The sequence below is a fragment of the Syngnathus typhle genome, linkage group LG19 (assembly GCF_033458585.1).
Source record: "Syngnathus typhle isolate RoL2023-S1 ecotype Sweden linkage group LG19, RoL_Styp_1.0, whole genome shotgun sequence".
Lineage (NCBI taxonomy): Eukaryota > Metazoa > Chordata > Actinopteri > Syngnathiformes > Syngnathidae > Syngnathus > Syngnathus typhle.
In genome coordinates, this window is record NC_083756.1 from 2963118 (window position 1) to 2983078 (window position 19961).

At 48.6% G+C, this 19961-nt stretch overlaps 2 protein-coding genes across 4 annotated transcripts; both read left to right on the plus strand.

Annotated features, from left to right (window-relative positions):
* The first annotated feature begins 728 nt into the window (after nucleotides 1–728).
* LOC133143609 (LIM zinc-binding domain-containing Nebulette-like) lies at nucleotides 729–4734 on the plus strand. 2 transcript variants are annotated; one of them, XM_061265645.1, is made up of 5 exons: nucleotides 729–1079; nucleotides 1204–1507; nucleotides 2900–2994; nucleotides 3645–3837; nucleotides 4391–4734. In XM_061265645.1, the coding sequence occupies exons 2-5, from the start codon at nucleotides 1439–1441 to the stop codon at nucleotides 4442–4444; spliced, it is 411 nt and encodes a 136-aa protein (XP_061121629.1). In that variant the 5' UTR covers nucleotides 729–1079; nucleotides 1204–1438; the 3' UTR covers nucleotides 4445–4734. The 2 variants fall into 2 exon arrangements, with proteins under 2 accessions (XP_061121629.1, XP_061121628.1); XM_061265644.1 differs by having other exon boundaries at nucleotides 3645–4734.
* Nucleotides 4394–19450, plus strand: LOC133143608 (nebulin-like). Of its 2 annotated transcripts, XM_061265642.1 has the most exons (55): nucleotides 4394–4436; nucleotides 4564–4643; nucleotides 5231–5499; nucleotides 5596–5667; nucleotides 6436–6537; nucleotides 6614–6724; nucleotides 6790–6894; nucleotides 6955–7065; nucleotides 7143–7253; nucleotides 7333–7446; nucleotides 7516–7626; nucleotides 7730–7831; nucleotides 7910–8020; nucleotides 8967–9077; nucleotides 9188–9298; nucleotides 9366–9476; nucleotides 9536–9646; nucleotides 9719–9829; nucleotides 9891–9998; nucleotides 10062–10169; nucleotides 10308–10418; nucleotides 10502–10612; nucleotides 10678–10788; nucleotides 10863–10973; nucleotides 11047–11145; nucleotides 11210–11320; nucleotides 11408–11515; nucleotides 11717–11827; nucleotides 11882–11992; nucleotides 12097–12207; nucleotides 13110–13220; nucleotides 13298–13408; nucleotides 13495–13605; nucleotides 13691–13798; nucleotides 13863–13973; nucleotides 14033–14143; nucleotides 14219–14329; nucleotides 14400–14501; nucleotides 14832–14936; nucleotides 15008–15103; nucleotides 15399–15503; nucleotides 15606–15710; nucleotides 15792–15899; nucleotides 15988–16098; nucleotides 16153–16380; nucleotides 16442–16546; nucleotides 16626–16730; nucleotides 16891–16995; nucleotides 17059–17151; nucleotides 17221–17325; nucleotides 17709–17871; nucleotides 17980–18072; nucleotides 18361–18459; nucleotides 18673–18803; nucleotides 18928–19450. In XM_061265642.1, exons 2-55 carry the CDS (start codon nucleotides 4607–4609, stop codon nucleotides 19102–19104), a joined length of 6132 nt encoding a protein of 2043 aa, XP_061121626.1. In that variant the 5' UTR covers nucleotides 4394–4436; nucleotides 4564–4606; the 3' UTR covers nucleotides 19105–19450. The 2 variants fall into 2 exon arrangements, with proteins under 2 accessions (XP_061121626.1, XP_061121625.1); XM_061265641.1 differs by having other exon boundaries at nucleotides 17059–17325.
* Nucleotides 19451–19961: the final 511 nt, after the last annotated feature.

Consider the following 19961-nt stretch of genomic DNA (forward strand, 5'->3'; position numbering starts at 1 on the left):
TGCAACTGACTACCGCCTTCTTACGGTACCACATGATCCGAGCCCCTTGCCCATCAGACTTGAAGTTACAGGGAAGAATGCACTCGGAGGATGCCAGGCAGGTCACGTTCAACTCTGGTGAATGGTCAAGTACAAAAAATGTACACCGTTAGGAAAAATACATTTATTGACGAACAGGAAATGAGTCAGTCACATGTAGTAACGCAAAAATACGAGTTGGGAGCTATGAGAAAGGCCAAAGCTTAAAGAATCCAGCACACACCCTTACAATTGTTCTTAGATTTGATTGGAATAATCCCAACCAACATTATGCCCACACTCACGTTCGGTCCCAGAACAATGGGAAAAGCTCCACAGAAGAATACCAAGAGAGCACAAAAAAACGTTTATAGTTGCCATCATTTTTTTTGTTCTGTTGCTCACTTTCGGTTTTGTGTGGATAAACAGGATCGACAGCTACCTCTCATTGAATGTCTTCTCGTCACATGCCAGTAACTTTATGACAAGCCAATAGAAAGAGACATGACTTTTACTTAGGGCTCATATTCTATAGTGTGGAACTGCTGGTATTGCCTTGCATGTGCAAATCATACATATTGCCATGAACATTGATGTAATGTAGGCCAAATGCTAGAAAAAGACATTTTTATGCAAAACACGTGTGACTATTATTTAATAAATATATTATAGGAGATACTTGTTAACAACACGTGAACAATCCTGGATGTGTTTGATGACTGTCGCGTTTCGGGCGTAAGGATTCAACCAACACTTTGTAGAGCAACTAGACGGTCTTTATTTGCGTCTCATATCTTCTAAACTCGCAGCCATTCCACATCACCGGAACACCCCCAACCCCAACTTCCTGTTTGGCCCTTCAGAATAAAACAGCAGTACAAACACTTAACACCACAATGACCAAGTTCAATCGACTTCAATTTCACTTTGTGTGCAAACGTTAGCTACAGGCTAGCTGGCTGTACATTCAGTGATGGAATGCCCCTACTAGCTTAGTATGGCCGTGGGCAGGGATCACGTATGTGCACAGAAGGGGCAAGAACAAAGAAAGGAGGTCTCTTGTGAGTATGAACTTGTTATTTCATATTTTTTATTTACAATATTGATTGCGAACTGCTGCGTTGTGAGTTGTTTGGACGCCATCAATTGGAAGAAAAAAAAAAACTTTATTCTTTTACTTTCAAGGAAGCGGGTCGGGAGGAAGCCGTTCTCGCGTTTCCGGTGGCTGCCAAGTGCTGCGAGCTTGTCGCACTCTTAGGCGCTCACTGTCGGGACTGCTCTTGTGCTCTACGAGTTGTTCACTTGGTCCAGCACAAATTTGCCGAGCAGCTTCCATTCCGGAGCCTCTGCTCCAGCGTCCTCTGTGGCGACTTCATCAGCCTCAGGACCCCAACATTGGACACCCACCCGGGTCGCGAGGATGAACCCCCAGTGTGCCCGCTGCGGGAAGGTTGTTTACCCCACAGAGAAAGTCAGCTGCCTGGACAAGGTGGGCACTTTTCCTCCATCACTCGGCTTATTCTTCGAATAAATAGATTTACAAATATTAACTAATTAAATGCAACAGGACAATATTAGTTTTTATTTGCACAATGCATCATCAGTACTACCCCCCCCCCAAAAAAAGTCACAATTTCTCTACAAGTTCTTAAATGGGTTTTACGAGCTTTAGGTATCTATAAACATGGTGAAATAAATGTTACATATTTATGGATTGGTTAAAGCCAAATAAGCAATGTTCTGTGCATTAAACTGTGTTTTAAAATCGAACTGAATAAATAATTGGATGTTTAAGTATCATAATATTATGCAGTACATGTATCATACAAACGTTTTCCCTCTCATGTCTACTTTCTCCCAAATCATAAAAAACGTTCTTTTCAAGCATTACGCCTTTTTGCTCTCTTCTAACTGCTTATGTACTTACAAGTTATCAGCTGATCAAGATTATTAGACAATCCTTAACAACGTGCTGCCGCAGCACACACGCATGGGCCGTTCCACCCAATGGGTGCCATTTGCTTGTTAACTAAATATAAAACAAATAGCGACTTACATGGTGTGTATTTAAAACAAACAGATTAATGCTAACATAAAGCGAACCACTGTAGATGGGCTAACTGACGCCATTTATAAGATGGAGATGTAACTCATTAGTCAATGGAGATGTGAAGGAACACATATAGACAGACAATATAACAATACTCACAGGCATGTATTCTTTATCCTCTGTGAAGCTAGACCATACTGCTGGGGAGTTGACGTCAACTGTATCTGAAAGTTTATCTGAATAAATGTACAACTCTGCCCCCAGGTGGCCAAGGCGTGATTAAAAAAATATATATATATATTGAGCGTCACATACATAAATGATAGCGTGCAGCGTAATGTCGATAAATTATTAAAACCTCGTCAAGCGTCTGCTGTGTGCGGCATCGGGTGACAGCCACAAGATCGGGGCGGCGACCAATCGTTTAGCATGTCCAAATCTCAATCGAGGGGAGGAAATTGGGTAGTCTTGTAATACCACATTGTACCTCCGGAAGTGATGGTGAGTCAGTCAAACTATAAACAAGCTGCTTGTTTGACTCATCAGCTGCTGCTCAGCCTGTTGTCATGACAACAAGCTGAGTTGAGTCTTTATTTGGGGGGGGGAAAAAAATTAAACTTTTGCTCCTAACCTTCCAATGATGTGAATTTTTCATAAAAATATGCGTCAGACCTCTAATGGCGCTTAAATCAGACTTTGAATAGCCCTGCTCAGAAATGTTCTGTGTATGGAGATTGGCACGCACACAGGAAGGGAAAAATTGGAGAAGTAAATGCGGGATTCTAAACAATATGTGTGTGTGTGTGTGTGTGTTTGTGTGTGTGTGTGTAGAACTGGCACAAAGGCTGCTTCCACTGCGAGGTTTGCAAGATGACCCTCAACATGAAGAACTACAAAGGTTACGACAAGAAGCCCTACTGTAACGCGTGAGTCTGCCCTGCTGCCTGTCACACGTGATGCTAAACGCGACGTCACACAAAACAATCGAGTATGCTACACACACGTGTGACACTCTTTTACCATTTGTTCAAGTGTCCATATTACACGCTTTAACGCTTTAAACTATTTCCCCATGTGAGCTTCTCTAGCGAGAACTTTCCTGTGTTTCCTCAAAACCATGTTGGCATGTTAGTTTCCCCGCACACACACGGACACACGCACACACACACCAAATCAGTCACACTTTGTTTCTTGGCCTTTTCCGGATAATTGTCAACACACCCACAGACACAGTTGACTCTTTTCATCTCTCGCTGTTTCCTTAAGCCCCGCCCACTCGGCATTTGTGATGCTGGAACTTTATTTAGAGCAGCACACAAAGGAGCATCCTGCCAGATTGTTTGCACAAGTTGGTGATAGCATCAAAGTGGACTAGCTTGGGAATTCATGTAACCTATGACGTCATACCTTGGACAATAAATATGACGTCACACATTACCGTTGCACGCGTGTGAGCATCTGAGTGTGAGACGTGGCCTACGGCATCTCCTTGCGAGCGTTGTCGTTTTGTATTTGGCCGCATTGCTAAACATTCGTAACGGCAACACCGATTGTTAACGATACATTTTGGGTGCAGACATTATCCCAAGACGTCCTTCACAATTGTGGCCGACACGCCGGAGAACCTGCGACTGAGGCAGCAGAGCCAGCTGCAGAGCCAGGTGCAGTACAAGAAAGATTTTGAGGAGAGCAAAGGTCGAGGCTTCAGCATCGTGTCCGACACACCCGAGATGCAACGACTGAGGCGCACTCAGGAACACATCAGTAACGTATGTACCGGAGGTCGAAACACGCGCACGCACACTGACGGTGATTATAAAAGGTCTGCACACCCAAATGTCGTTTCAAAACCTTTTACTACGCTAAGGTGACCTGTAGAACTAAATCAAAGTGAATTTAACCTTGTCAAGAAGGGGAAATAAAAATATATAACTCAGATCATGTGGTTGCACAAGCGTGCACACCCTCCTATAACTGGGGACCATTTCTTTGCCATAAATTGTCCAAGTAGGCTTGGTTGTTTATTTATTTTTTTATTTGGAGTTACTCATTTGCTAACTGGGTATGTGGCTACGTTCACGATCATATTCAAACTAGATAAAGTTCAGCTGTTCTAGTCGTCTTTTCTTCTCACAGTAATGATTGAAAAAGCCTTAAAATTCCTTGTTGTGTAATTTTGTTAAATGTCACAATGACATGGGTTGTGTAGATATGGTTATGCGTGGTGTGAAGGGGGATGAATGGATGTGGTGCAATTTTGTCAGTGAGCGCACACACACACATACACACACGCACACGCCTTGATTCTTCTATGGGGACAAGATGGAGGAAACGACGACATCATCTGAGGTGGAGCATCAGCTAGATTGTAAGTGAACTTTTTTTGGTCTTCTTATTTTGAATCACACTCATTTAAAAGCCAACGCTTTCTGTCTTTGTCTTCTTCGCTCCTCATTCGGACTGACACACGCCACTGTGAACTCCGAACTCGCCAGGAAGAGGCGGAAAGGGAGAAGGAGGAGGAAGCAGCGTGGGAGGATGAGGAGGAGGAGGGCAGAGAATGGTCCAATGTTACGTAAGCGCTGTTTGCGCTTGTACAGATGAAAAGCACTTTTGATGTTCTGCTCTTACATAATAATCAAACGAATAAATTATTCATTCCTGAATGGAAGAATCAAGACCGGATGATTTGGGCCACTTGGACTAACTAACGCGAGGCCACACGCCCGGTTGTCTGCCGCGTGGCGACAGATGGTCACGGGTTCAACGTGGCGGTTTTACCTCAGCTGCCATCTGACGCTCGATGTGGACGCCAGCATACCTGCCGTTCTGGCAGCCGACGAAACAGTCGGACACTTGCTATGTTTTCCCGTCGGAAATGTCAAACGTGGTGCAGTGACTTAGATTAATTTGACCGCGATCACCTTGAAATAAAAATAAATAAGTAAAATAGTTGAAGGTGACGCTGGTGATAAGTTCAAGTAGAGAGCTATTTGTGGCCCTCGTAAGCGATAAGATGTACTCGATGATGTCACGGGTCTGGACCGTCATGAGTCCGAACCCGACTGACCGTGCGCTCAGAGACCCGTCGGGAGCTGAAACTGGACACAGCGCTCACTCAACGGACAAAATTCTGAAATCTTCTAAATCTTTTCTCTCTAGAGGGTCACACCATGGAGCCCTCGCCAGCTCTTGAGCAAGCTGTGAGGAAGGAGATTCGACAAGAAGAAACTTTTCAGGAGACCGTGACCACCTTCACGTCTCACCTTGACACAAACGGACGCACGGGCTCGTCTGAATGCGTGTACATTAACGAGACTGCGCAAGCTAAAGTGGAAAGAGAAGACGAGAAGGAGGACGGAGAAGTGGTGCGAAAGGAAGCGAGTGGAGAACACGAACAAGGAGGAGCAAACGGATCCGAGGAACCACAGGTAAGAAGACACTTGAAGGCTTTTGCGATGGCCCATCGTTTTTCACCTTGTACACAGACCGGCGTTCCTAATATTTTGGTCTCTGTGTGTTTCCAGGCCTCAAGTGATGGCCGCCCAGTTCTTCCTGACCCGGGGTTCAACAGGAGATGCAGCCTGCTGGCCAGTGAGGTGAGCTCCTACCACAATCTTGTCCCCACATTAAAACCCTTCCTTATTTATTTATTTATTTATTTATTAAAATTATTTTACTCAAACTACAGAGATACCACCATTTTTTTTTTACAATGTATTATAAATCATATGTATTTTTCCTGAATTAGAATTTTTCTAGTTTGTGTATTCATATTTATCCATTCGTATCATTCAATTATTGCTAATAGTCGTGAAAATCGCAGCGTTGGCGTCATCGTCTTAACAGACATGACGAGATGTGCTTAAAAGGCATTAAAAAGAAGACCTGAGCTGAAGCCAGCGTCGCCATTGGCAACCGTCCCTCAAAAGGCCCCACGTGAGTCCATCAAAACGATTGGCATCGCAGCCAATCTTTCGCTGCTACGTGGGAGGGCGACACGTTCCCGCTGACTCATCGACCGCTTACTGAAATCCTCTCGACTCGCTCGAGCCGCTTGGACTCGGCCGTGAGTCATCACGCCGCCAGGAGGCGAGCGCTTTCTAAATTTAACGCCGCTCCGAGGTGCCGGCTGACTTCAAAAGCTTCCATGTTCCGACCCAAAGTTCTCAAATTCCGAGCTAATGCCTGCTCCGCCAATCGGAGCTTTCCCGTTGCCATGGCGACGTTAATCTTTGCAAAGCTGAGCCGCTGGAAGAAGGAAATAACTTGGGTGGCAAAGTGGTTAGCACGTTAGCTTCCTCCCACGTGTGTATGTGCTGTGAAAATGGACGGATCGTGACCTGACCTTTCTAACATCTTCCCAGGTGAAGTACAAAGAGGACTTTGAGAAGATGAAGGGTCAGAGTCTCTTTGTCCCTGCGGCCGACCTCATTCACGCCAAGAACATCAGCGCGGTGGTGTCTGAGGTGTGTTCCCGTTTCGAACACGAGCGAGGACCGGACCGCCAGTGAGCTCGCTAAACGTCTTGCTTGTCCTGTTCAGTCCAAATATAAGCAGGAGGGCAGGGAGGAGACGTCCTTGTCCCTCTACTCGCTGCTTCCAGACACGCCGCAGATCCAACGGGCCAAGGAAGTGACCCAGCTGCAGAGCGAGGTAACGCAGTCACAACGGAACCGGTACCAAAGCTACAAATTCTGTTTATTTTTTTTTCTTTTCAGGTTAAATACAAAGAAAACATGAAGACGTCTTCCTCACTGTATTCTCTCATGCCAGAGACCAACGACACTCACTTTGTCAAAGAACTCACCGACTTACTCAGCCAGGTAAGAGACAGACGGACAGATGGACGGATGCACATGATATTCTCCCTCCTTCCCTTTCAGAACAAGTACAAGGAGGAGGTGAAGAAGGAACTGAGCAGTACTTTGTACTCCCAACTCCCCGAGACCAGCGAGATGCATCTGGCCAAAAGCGTCCACGAGTTTCAGAGTGACGTGCGAGCCTTTCGTTTCGTCGACATCCGCCTTCACCCGGCGAGATCTTGATATCCTCTGTCGTCCCGGTCTCGTAGAAAAAGTACACAGAAGACGGCAAGAGAAAAGCCTCCGTCTCGCTCTACTCCCGACTGGCCGATACGCCCGAGATCCAACACGCGCTGGAGATGTCGCAGCTGCAGAGTGATGTAGTTGACCTCCACACGCTCCAAGGTCACGTAAGCGTGGAGCGAGTGCGCGACCTCGTCACCGTCTCGCTTCTCTCAGGTGAATTATCGACCCAAGGTGTTGGTGAAAGGAGCTCCTTCGTCTCTCTACTCTCAACTGACCGACACCAAGGAGATCCAGTTTGCCAGGGAGATGACCGAGCTGCACAGCCAGGTGCCACCACACAGTTTTACTTCCAAGTTCATTTCCAAAATCATCTCGGCGTCTTTATCCTTTCGTCAGCTCAAGTACCAGGAGGATGGCAAGAAGAGGCGGAGTCAGACGTTGTACTCCAAGCTGCCGCGCACCATGCAAACCGAGTTTGCAAAGACGGTTGCCGACTTGCAGAGTGAGGTGAGACCTTCTTTCTTCTCGTGCTCCTCGTCCGTCTATCCTGGTTCAAAATATCTTCGAGGCTTTCTTCACCAAATCCATTCAAAGATCATCTCGCCAGCAGCGCCGCTACAAACAAGTGGGCCAGAACTCGTCCTCCTACTCGCTTCTACCGCAGACGCTGGAGACGCTCCACGCCAAGGACGCGTCCCAACTCGCCAGCGAGGTAAAAAAAAAAAAAGTCACTTTAGTTTTGATGAGGGATGAAGGTTCATGATGGCGCCGTCTTGTCCGTGTCGTTCAGGTGAAGTACAAAGAGGACGGCAAGAAGGAGATGAGTGTCAACTTGTACTCGCTGATGCCTGAAACCATCCACACGCAACGCGCCAAAGAGATCTCAGACCTGCAGAGTCAGGTAGGAAGGAAGGAAGGAAGGAAGGAAGGAAGGAAGGAAGGAAGGAAGGAAGGAAGGAAGGAAGGAAGGAAGGAAGGAAGGAAGGAAGGAAGGAAGGAAGGAAGGAAGGAGGGAAGGAAGGAAGGAAGGAAGGAAGGAAGGAAGGAAGGAAGGAAGGAAGGAAGGAAGGAAGGAAGGAAGGAAGGAAGGAAGGAAGGAAGGAAGGAAGGAAGGAAGGAAGGAAGGAGGGAAGGAAGGAAGGAAGGAAGGAGGGAGGGAGGGAGGGAGGGAGGGAGGGAGGGTGGGTGGGAGGAAGGGAGGGAGCGAGGAAGAAAGGAAGGAAGGCAGGGAGGGAGTAGAGGGAGGGAGGGATAGAGGGAGGAAGGAAGGAAGGAAGCGAGGAAGGAAGGAAGAAAGGAAGGAAGCAAAGAAGGAAGCTAAGAAGGAAGGAAAGAAGGGAGGGAGGGAGGGAGGAAGGAAGGAAGGAAGGAAGGAAGGAAGGAAGGAAGGAAGGAAGGAAGGAAGGAAGGAAGGAAGGAAGGAAGGAAGGAAGGAAGGAAGGAAGGAAGGAAGGAAGATAGGAAGGAAGGAACGAAGGAAGGAAGGAAGGAAGGAAGGAAGGAAGGAAGGAAGGAAGGAAGGAAGGAAGGAAGGAAGGAAGGAAGGAAGGAAGGAAGGTTCTTGAAGGCAACTCTAGATGCTTTGCTGTCAGCTCTTTCCTGTCAGAACCTTGACTTGGGAATTTCCTCAACTGGGTCATAGTTGCTATGGCAACCACACAATGAAGCTGCAAGTGTGGGTGAGTCAGTCTTGGCGTACACGTGTGTGTGTGTGTGTGTGTGTGGTGTGTGTGTGTGTGTGTGTGTGTGTGTGTGTGTGTGTGTGTGTGTGTGTGTGTGTGTGTGTGTGTGTGTGTGTGTGTGCGTGTGTGTGTGTGTGTGTGTGCATGTGTGTTGGTGTGCGGCAGGTCAAGTACAAAGCAGGCGCGCAGCAGCAGATGCAGAGTAGCTTGTACCATCAGCTTCCAGAAACTCCCCAGACTCAGCTGACCAAGCAAATGTCCCAACTCCAGAGCGAGGTGCCACCAGACCACGTTTCATTGTTAGAAAGAATTGTCCCAAGATGGTGGCAAAGCACTACTTTAATCCACATGAAGCTCCTCAATTGACTTCAACACAAATGTTACAGAGCAAGTACAAGTCGGCGGGTGAGCAGGAGCTTCGCAGCTCTCTGTACTCCGCCCTGCCCGTCACCATGGAGACGCAGCATGCTAAAGATGCCGCAGAGCTGCTAAGTGAGGTAACCTGCCGCTCGCCCGCCCCACCTTGACGACCAAATTGGCAAAGTTGCCTTGTGGCTTTGCCAGCTCAAGTACAAAGAGAGCGGTAAGAAGGAGATGCCCGCCTGCCTCTACGCCACTTTAGCTGACACCTCCCAAACCGCCTTCAACAGAGACATGACGGACATGCAGAGCGAGGTGAAGCAAAATGTTCAACTTTCAGCCGCTTTGGATTTATATCTCGTCGTGTCCTTCAGATCAAGTACAAGGAGGACGGGAAGAGGTCCCTCTCTCAGAGTTTCTACTCTCAGCTGGCGCAGACGCCTGAGACTCAGTTTGCTAAAAGTGTTGCAGAGCTGCAGAGCGAGGTCAGATCCGTTCTTCTAAGCGTTCCTACCTAGCTCTCGTTTGTTAGACTCATACAATCATCTCCTCTGCAGGTCAAATACAAGGAGGAGGCCCAGAAGCAAATGTCGTCCTCGCTCTTCTCCGGCTTACCTCGCACGCTCCAGACTCAGCGGGCGAAGGAGCTCACGGAGCTCCAGAGTCAGGTGACCTCACGCCGCTCCTGTCCTCTCTGGACGTTGATGTCAAAGCCAAATTTCCGTGCAGGTGAAATACAAGGAGTGCCACAAGGATGCGTCCTCGGCCCTCTTTCGCTTCCTCCCGGAGACGCCAGAGACGCAGTTTGCCAAACACGTGTCGGAGATCCAAAGCGAGGTCAGGCCCCCCCATCCGCGTTTTCTTCTTCCTTCAGCTTTGTGACGTTTGCTAGCGTTGCAGGCAAACTACAAGCGAGACAAAGAGGACATGTCCGTCTCCTTGTACTCCTTGATGCCACAAACGCCCGAAGTTCAATTTGCTAAAGACATGGCCGACACTCACAGCCAGGTGAGCGCAAACGCACGCTCGGCGGGGTTCCTTGATAAGTTTCAGCCAACCCAGTGCCAAGTCCTAAAAGCGCTGAGGGTTAAAATATCAGCCAATAGGAAGCCAGTATGATAAGATGTGTGTGTGTGTGTGTTTTAGGCCAAGTACAAGCATGAGGCCAAGCAGCAGGCGGCAGCGTCTTTGTACGCCCAACTTCCCGAAACGCTGGAGACCAAACACGCCAAAGAAGCCAGCGCACTGCAGAGTGAAGTCAGTCCTACTTTTTTTTTTTCTGCCAATTTTTTTGCCTTCAAACCAGTGTGCCATTTTTTTTTTTTTTTGTCCCGGTCCAGAAAGCGTACAAAGCCGAGGGCAAGAAGCAGATGATGTCGTCGCTCTATTCTCAGCTTCCCGACATCCCGCAGACGCAGTTGGCCCGAGAGGTGGCGCTGATCCAGAGCGAGGTACCAACTCATCTTGAGAATGTTATCAAAGACTTTTAAAGCGGACCGGACTTTTGTTTGTTCAGAACAAATACAAAGAGAGCGGCAAAATGGCGCAGAGCGTCAGCTTCTATTCGCAGCTCCCAGAGACTAACGACATCCTGTTTGCCAAAAGCGTCTCCGAGATCCAAAGTGAGGTATTGGAACTTCTAGGAACACAAGAGGACCTGATCCCAGCGCGTGGATCCTGATTTCATCTGGTGCGTTTCAGAACAAGTACAAGGAGGCGGGTCGGAGGCAAGCACCCGACTGTCTCTACTCCAAGTTGCCCGACACTCTGGAGACTCGACACGCTCGAGACGTGTCCCAGTTGAGGAGTCAGGTCAGCGCCGAGTCAGCCATAACCAGCCAGCCAGTCCAAAACTAAGTTCTTCGGCTGTTTTTTTTTTTTTTAGGTGGCCTACAAGCCGGACGCCAGCAAGACGTACTATCACCAAATGCCTCAAACCACACACATGGAGTTGGCCAAACATCTCAACCACTTATACAGTCAGGTGATCAACACACACAAACACACACACGCACACACACGCTAAAAAGTGAGCTCTGGATCTGCAGGTGAAGTACAAAGAAGACGGGAAGAAAGAGATGAGTAAGAACTTGTACTCGCTCCTTCCCGAGACATCGGAAACGCACTTTGCCAAACAGATGTCGGAGTTACACAGCCAGGTGAGGACCCTGAACGCACCACATGCAAGCTGAAGCCACCATCGGGATAACAAGTATTGTGCGTCTGTTGTGGCGCTATGTTTACAGAGCAAGTACCAGAAGGACAAAGAAGATCTGTGCAATTCTTTGTTCTCTGTCCTGCCCGAAACTCTAAACACTCGCTTCGTGAAGGACATGGCGGAAACTCACAGCCAGGTTAGAAAGCTCGACTGGTTTGTAGACGCTGGCAGCACCTCCTAACAAATCAGCCACACTGATCTATTCTGGTCGCTTTATCAGCGCTGCAAGATTCCTCGTCCCACCAAAGAATGTCACGACGTGTCATGTGACCCTCGGGCGCTGTCTTTACGGAAACACCGCCTGAATATTTTGTGTTCTTCATGTGTGTGCGCGCAGATGAAATACAAGGAGGCGGGGAAAAAAGAAGCTAGCAGCGCCTTGTACCATCAGATGCCCGAGACTGCCGAGACGCTTCATGTGAAAGAAATTTCCGAGCTGCAGAGTCAAGTAAGCGCTCACAAACACGTGATGAATAAAATAAAATAAAATAAAATCTGGCAGATCAAGTACAAGCAGAGTGGCAAGGAAGTGATGACGACCAGCCTGTACGCTCAGCTCCCGCAGACGTCCGAGACGCAGCTCGCCGCCAGGATGGCGCAGCTGCAGAGCAAGGTGAGCGCACGTGATCCTGAGGATCAACCATTTTGGACTGATCATGAAAAGCAAAAAGTATGTCCAAAGAAGAGCCTCGTGCGCAACTTGGCGTCTCTTTGCAGTTTAAGTATAAGCAGGAGAGCATCAAGAGCCTCGGTCGCAGTGCCTACAGTCAGCTGCCAGACACCGCCGAGACGCGGCTGGCCAAGGCGCTCACCCACCTCCACAGCCAGGTGAGAAAGATCTGAGGAGGGTTTCTTTTCCCCAAAAATCTTGCTTGGACCCCGTTTTGAAGTGAGCTGAAGAGTTTGGCGTCGTCTTATGGCATATACTCTACAGCAGGGCTGTGGACTCGGTTGGATTTTTGTACCGAGTCCGAGTCCGGCCTCTTGACCACGAGTCCGAGTCCGGCTGTCCATTTTTTCTGTTAATTCATGTGACTGCTTAGTCTTTATTCAAGGCTAATTTAGATCAAAATCTAAATAATTACAACAGTTTTGTGATGGCTTTGTCTTTATTAAACATATAAACGAATATAATAAACAGATACTTTCAGATTTTAATCATTAATTACACCATTATAGCTCAGATATTTATCTAAACACAAATAATTAGTGACGACCCCACAACGATCGAAACACATCAATGATATAAACATAATCGGCCTTGACATTGATACATAATGTAAACATTAGCCTAAGTGCAACTCAACGTGGCCGCATTGATCGTAACTTATGCGCCGTTTCCCCCCCAAATCTAGAGGCAAAACATTGTTCTCTCGCTGCTCCCGGGTTCTTCCATCTTGGCTGCGCGCGGGGCATTGTGGGTCTTGTACGTGCACGCACGCAGGCAGGCAGGCGCGGGCGCGCACCCAACAACTAAATTTGTCTTCATAACAAGCAAGCAGGGCTGTGGACAGTATTCCTACGCGCATTCTCAGCAGCATGATGAAAAAAAATTGAACGTATTCTTTTTATTGTTGGACTCGGTCAAAATCAGCACAGAGTCCGAGTCCGGCAAAAATGACCGAGTCCGACGACTCCGAGTCCCCGAGTCCGAGTCCACAGCCCTGCTCCACAGTACACGTCGTTCAAAAGCGTGTGAGCAGCATGCTAAATGCTAATCTTCTCTGGAGACCAAATACAAGGAAGCCGGCAGGAAGGCGTCGGCCATCAGCCTCTACCACCACCTGCCTGAGACCCTGGAGACTGTGCACGCCAAAGAGGCCACGCGGCTGCAGAGCCAGGTTGCTCACCTCACCTCGTCTCTTACGCTCAGATCGCGATTCAGATGATGGACAAAACGTGATGTTGACGTCTCCAGGTCCAGTACAAGGTGGACGCTTTGAGGACACAAGGCACCAGTCTGTACTCGCAGCTGCCCCACACTCAGGAGACCAAATTTGCCAAGGCAGTCATGGAGCTTCAGAGTGAGGTGCTCACACACACACGCACACACAAAGGCAGCCAATGAAGACACTAAGAAGGAACGCAATTTGATGTTCAGAATGCATATGTTAGAATAAATACAGAGCGAGAGGTCGGGAGGAGAGCGGCAGCTGCGGCTTCCACAAGATGGCTGACACCAATCAAACGGAATTCGTCAAGCGCTTGAGCGACATTCAGAGTCAGGTGAGTCATCGAGGCCCAATCAAATGCCACCGAAAGTTAGCGAACATTTGTTGCTCCTCAAACAATTCATTGGTTGTGTTTCCAGAGCAAGTACCAGAAGGACAAAGCCGATCTGTCTGCGTCGTTGTTCTCCTCGCTGCCCGAGACTCTGGACACCCGCTTTGTGAAGGACGTGACGGATATGTTCAGCCAGGTGACTCAGCGATCTGCTTCAGCCTGGCCGCGACGTCGTGTTGACGTTGTCGTTGTTTGGTCAGATTAAATACAAAGACGCCAGTAAGAAGGAGATGGTCAAGAGTTTGTACTCGCTGCTGCCTCACACCAAAGACACTCAGCACGCCAAAGAGCAGAGTCAGCTACACAGCCAGGTACGCGCTAAGCCGCGTTTTACGATTCGCCTTGAAAAGTACGCATGTGCGTTTTGCAGAAGTTGTACAAGGACGACGGCAAGAAAGAAGCCGCCAGCACTTTGTACGCTCAAATGCCTCAAACCATCGAAACCGTCTTTGCCAAAGAGCTCAGCAAGACGCAGAGTGATGTGAGTGCTAGCGTGCCATTGCTAACGGCGCGTTAACACAACACGTGGTGATCGCAGCAATTCATCACTGTGTAGAAGTTCTACAAGGAGAAATACAATCACGAGAAAGGAAAGTCGGACTACGCCAACATGAAGACGTTGCCGGAGGTGGAGCACGCCATGGAGGTCAACAAGAAGCAGAGCGACGTAAGCGGCGACACGCACGCCAAAACGCCACGCTGTGGACGAGTTAGTGACCGTGTGCCGTCGCTCTCAGATCAGCTACAGAAAGGGAAAAGAGGAGCTTCACCACTACAGCACAGCGCCCGACAGAGCGGACATCGTCAGCGCCACCAACGCAGCCAAATTGGCCAGCCAAGTCAGTTGGTGTCCATGTGTGTGTGCGTGCGAACCCACCCACTGTCACTTTAACGACTTTCATCTCCATGACAACAATTTGGCAAATTCTTTAAAATGTTTATGTAAATATTCCTCCGAATGTGCGTGTGTGAGTAGGTTGTGTGTTTGTGTGTTTGAGTCCAGTGTGTGTGAACTCACAGCCACTTTCTTCTCCATTTTCATCTCTATGACAACAGTTTGATGAATTATAGACAATGTTCTGTTAACACCGAACAGTGTGCGTGTGTGAGTGTGTGTGTGTGCTTCTTATTATGTATGCACATAATATGTGTGCGTTTTGCGCCCCCAGGTGGCCTATAAGAGCGATGCCAAGCAGCTGGTTGTGAGTGACGCTTCTCTCCTCACGCGCACGGACATCCATCACGCCAAGGAAGTGTCCAAACTGGCCAGCCAGGTAACACACACACATACACGCACACACACACACACACGAATGAACATTTTCTACAATTTACCACCACGCAGGTGATGTACAAGCAGGCGCACGGGCGACCTTGCTACAACCCGCTGGATTGCGTGTCCTTCAAACACACACAAGCTGCCACGGCGCTCGCCAGCCAGGTGAGATGTGAACGCGCGGCCTGTAACCGTGGAAACGTTTGTCAAGCAAATAGGATGGAGGAGGAAGCACTTTGGATGAAAAGCTGGAGAAACTGAAGAGGGCAGCACACATTTGGTCTATCCTCCACCCACGCACACACACACACACGCACAGACACACACACACGCAGACAGTCAGCCAGCGGGGGAGCGCTCCAGTTTCAAACCTTACATAACAGTCTGTTGTGTCGCTTTGGGCTGCTCCTTGAAAAACCACAATATCATCAAAGTTCTTTTTGTTGTTGTCGTTGAGCAGGTCAAGTATAAAAGCAACCAGAACCAGAAAGTGGAAGGTTCTTCTGACCTGCCCAACCTCCTGCAGCTGGAACATGTGCTGCACGCCAGCAAACTGCAGAGTAACGTAAGCACACGTGGATCACAAATACACTTCGCTGCGACTACAGATTTACGCTACGCTGCGTGTGTTGTGTGTGTGTGTGTGTGTGTGTGTGTGTGGCATCAGGTGGAGTACAAGAAGAAGCATGAGCAGAACAAGACTCAGTACCACCTCGCTCTGGATACGGCTGACCAGCGCCACCATAAGGAAAACGCAGTGCTGCACAGTCAGGTCCCATGCGCACACACAAACACACGCACACACACACGCACACACACACACACAGCCCCTGACTCATATTTGCGCTTGCAGGTGAAGTACCGCGAGGAGTATGAAAAGAACAAAGGTCGCACAAGTGTGGAGTTTGCCGACACGCAAACATACAAAGTGCAGAAGGAGGCGCAAAAGATGCAAAGCCAGGTAACGTAACAAAAGATCGCACAAAAGTGCAGGAAGTGAAGTCCTTAAAAGGAAGCACAGGAAGTGTAGCAGCGTGTGCTTTTTTCAGAGGGAATACAAGCGTGACTATGAGGAGCACGTGAAAGGCAAAGCCTTGGTGGAGGTCGAGCAGACGCCGGAATATCTGACAGCTCGTCAGGCCACCAACCTGCTCAATGAGGTACACACGCACACATTTTACTTATTAGCAATTAATAGAAATGTTTCCTTGTAGAAGGAGTACAGGAAGGACCTGGAGCAGGAAGTGAAGGGGCGGGGCTTATCTGGGCTGGGCCTGGAGGACACGCCCGAGCTCCTGAGAGTCAAACAGGCCAATCGGATCCTGAACCAGAAGGAGTACCGCAGAGACCTGCACACGGAGGTTCTGGGCAAAGGGATGCAGCTCAGCGCCGATGTCCTGGAGGTGCGACGGGCCAAGAGGGCCTCCGAGATCCAGAGTCAGGTGAGCCCATGTCGCCCGTCTTCGGGGAACGCACGTCACGCTCTACGTATGCGTGTCGCAGACGTCCTACAAACAGACGGAGCATCTCAGGGAGAACTCGTACGGGAGCATCACCGACACCCCGGAACTTGTGCACGCCTCTTACCTTAAAGATATCTACAGTCAGGTGACTGCTAGCTAGCTGACGAGCTAGCTGTTTGTCCATCCCTCCGTCCGTCCGTCTATCAATCTGTCTGTTATTCCAGAGGAAGTACAAAGACGATGCGGAGCGGTTGCGCGGTCGCTACAGTGCGCCGTCGCTCACTCCAGAGATGGAGCGAGTGAAAGCCAATCAACGGCACATCAGCTCGGTGAGATAACGCCCCGCGTCTCGCTAACCCTTGTCCTCCATTCCACACTGCTACTCTTGTGTCATTTCCACTCAGCGCTCTCAAAAGATTCCATAATATTGAAAGGGGGACAAATGACGTTCACTTGGATGGGCGATCATGACTCTCTGTCGCCCCCTAGACGCACTACTGCTGGGACTCCAAGCTCATGAGAGGTCTCATGTCCTCCGTTAATGAGACGCCAGAGATCGTCCTCGCCAGAGAGAACGCCAAGAAGATCAGTGATGTACACACACGCACGCACACACACATTTTACAAGCTTGAGAACTAGCAACAATGTGCCTTCAGGTGCAGTACAGAGAAGAGGTGGGCTGCGGGACCGCCGTCGTGGAAACGCCTGAGATAAAAAGAGTCCGGCGCAACCAGGAGAACATCAGCTCAGTGAGCATGCACACACACGCACAAAATGTTTGTGTCTGTGACACAATACGTGTGCGTGTGTGTGTACAGGTGAAGTACCAGCGTGGGCTGCAGGAGGTGCGTGGGCACAGCTGCACTGAGCTGGACACCCCCGAGTACAGGCGGGTCCGGAGGTCTCAGGACTCGGTTTCCATGGTAGCGGCCTGTCCGTCGCGGCTAACGGGACACCGCGTGTGGCAGCGTGACACTCGTACTAACTGACGCCCACGGACCACATCGGGATGAGTGTGTGTGGTTGTGTGTGTGTCTGAGAGGGAAAGAGCGCAAGCAAGCTTGTGTGCGTGATTAATAAAGATTTTAAAACAGGTGTGTTTCTTTAATTTGCTCACTGACAAAATGCACCATTGGTGTGTGCGTGTGTGTGAGAATTTCTTTTTTAATCACTTTTCTTGGTATTAACATTTTAATTACTTGTATTTTGTTTATTTCCATTGTTTGAAAGTTCTATTTTTTATGTGACCATTGCAGGCCTTGACATATGTGAAACTGTTTTATTTCTTTTGTGCTCTACCATGCAGGCCAAGTACCATGAGGACTTTGAGCGCGCCCGCGGTCGAGGTTGCACGCCAGGCCTGGACGAGCCCGGCATGGAGCGCTACCAGCGAGCCAATCACATGATGACCGACGCAGCCCCCAACCAGTTGATGGACACGGACAGACGGCCCGGCGGCATCATCGTAGGTCAGCAAGCGCTAATTTCTAAAGGGCAAACATCTTGCCCATGTATATCGGTGTATTTTTGCCATTGCTCTCGGTGGTGGTTCAGTGTCGTTCCCGTCATCTCTTAAGACCTGAAGGTGTGGAGAACAGACCCAGGCTCTATATTTGACTTTGACCCTTTGGAGGATGACATCCAGTCCAAGAGCCTTCGCAGGATGTCTGGTAGAACACGGCCCAAAACCTCCACAACCCCCACTGACAACTAAAAGAAAACCTCACACTTGTGTTTTGGTCTTCTTCGAAAAACAATCGGCATCTCCCCTAACACAGAAGGAAACTTATAAAACACCCTCCCTCCCTCCCTCCCTCCCTCCCTTGTGCTACCTCTAAAAATTGATCATCACCTCCAACCAGTGTCTTTGTAATGACAGCGGACATCCATTTTGTGTCCATCGTTGACTTTTGTCTACTTCTTGTGTTTACACGCCGGATGGCGCCCTCTGCTGTCAGAGCGGGCAGAGCGCAAGCTGAGCAGGCCTCAGTCCCGGCAGTCACACAGCTCGCTGACCTCTGACCTCTGGGAGCGCAGCAGTAGCTGCGACACGCCGGGTACATGTCCAGTATGTGCGTGAATGTGAGCACACGCTCTAATCACACGATTGGTTGGAAAAGTCGACACACTTTGAAATCGCCCAATCACTAAGTTGACGCTTAACCCCTTTCACACTGAACGGCTAGAAATAGAGTTCAAAAACAGATGAGCCGGGTCATTTGCAAATAAGATAAAAAATACAAATTAATAAATACTATCGTGCGTCGCAGCTCCGGTGCTTCCCGGAGCCTACCACCAGGGCGTGCACATGCAGCCGCAATCTCAGTATCATGGCTACATGCATCAAACCAGCATGTCGTCGGTCAGATCCGTCACCTCGCCGCCACACTCCTCCACCATGGTGAGTGCGCCACCCACAGGCCTCCATGTGTCACTGCGCACTATGACACGCAGGCAAACTTTAAATAAGATTTTCACAATGGCTATGCAATAATGTTACAAACGTGTGTTCAATGTGCATGCAGCGTGTTTACCGGGCGCTGTACGACTACGCGGCGCAGGACCACGATGAGGTCTCCTTCAGGGACGGTGACGTCATTGTCAACGCTCAGCCCATCGACGAGGGCTGGATGTATGGGACCGTGCAGCGCACCGGGAAGTCCGGAATGTTGCCCGCCAACTACGTGGAATGTTGCAACTAAAGGGGGGATACATGTGGTTTTGCGCGAGTGTGTGTGTGTTTAGGCTTGTTTTTTCCTCACTCTTCATCTACATTACCACTTGATCACATAGCATCTTTTGAACGTCCGTTTTTGTGTTTTGTATGTTTGATTTCACAACTGCTGTGAAAATAATTATTTGTGAATTGTTTAATAGATGTCGTTTTTATTTTTAGTTGAGGTTTGGGTCCACATACTCTTGATCGTAGATTCAACTTTAATCGCATGTTGTTTCTCACCACTATGTATTGCCGTGCCTCATATGACATAAACACACACGTGCACACGGTCTTACATCAAAAAAATAAAACAGCATTTGTCAGCACAATTTAAATGTCTTCAATCTCTGAATAGAATTTAAAAGGGTGGCGTGGAACTACCCTTCGAAAAAAATGTAACGTTAAAATTGTTGAAGAAAGTAAAAAAAACATCCGTGACGGTGCGATCTTGTAAAATATCCCTCGCTACTTCGCGTTTCGTTTATCGCGGCTTCACTACATCGCGGATTTTTATTCCAAATTAATATACAATTTAAAAGTCAAACTAAAACGTTTAAATTGAGGAAACGTGTCTAACCTTTAGGACAATGTAGTATTGTTCCAAATGTTCGTTTACATTCCTTTAGAAGTCCGTTTTCGCGTGTTAGCACGATCGCGAATTAGCATCTTTCCGCTAATTCGTTAGCCTGCCCAGTACTTCTTGTTTGTGACCGTACTTCGCGGATTTCACTTATCGCGGGTGGTTATAGGAACCAATTATCAGCGATAAACGAGGGATTACTGCAGTGCGTTTGGTTTATAAAAAAAAAACATCAGTCATTGCGCTGTAGCTCTGCTAGG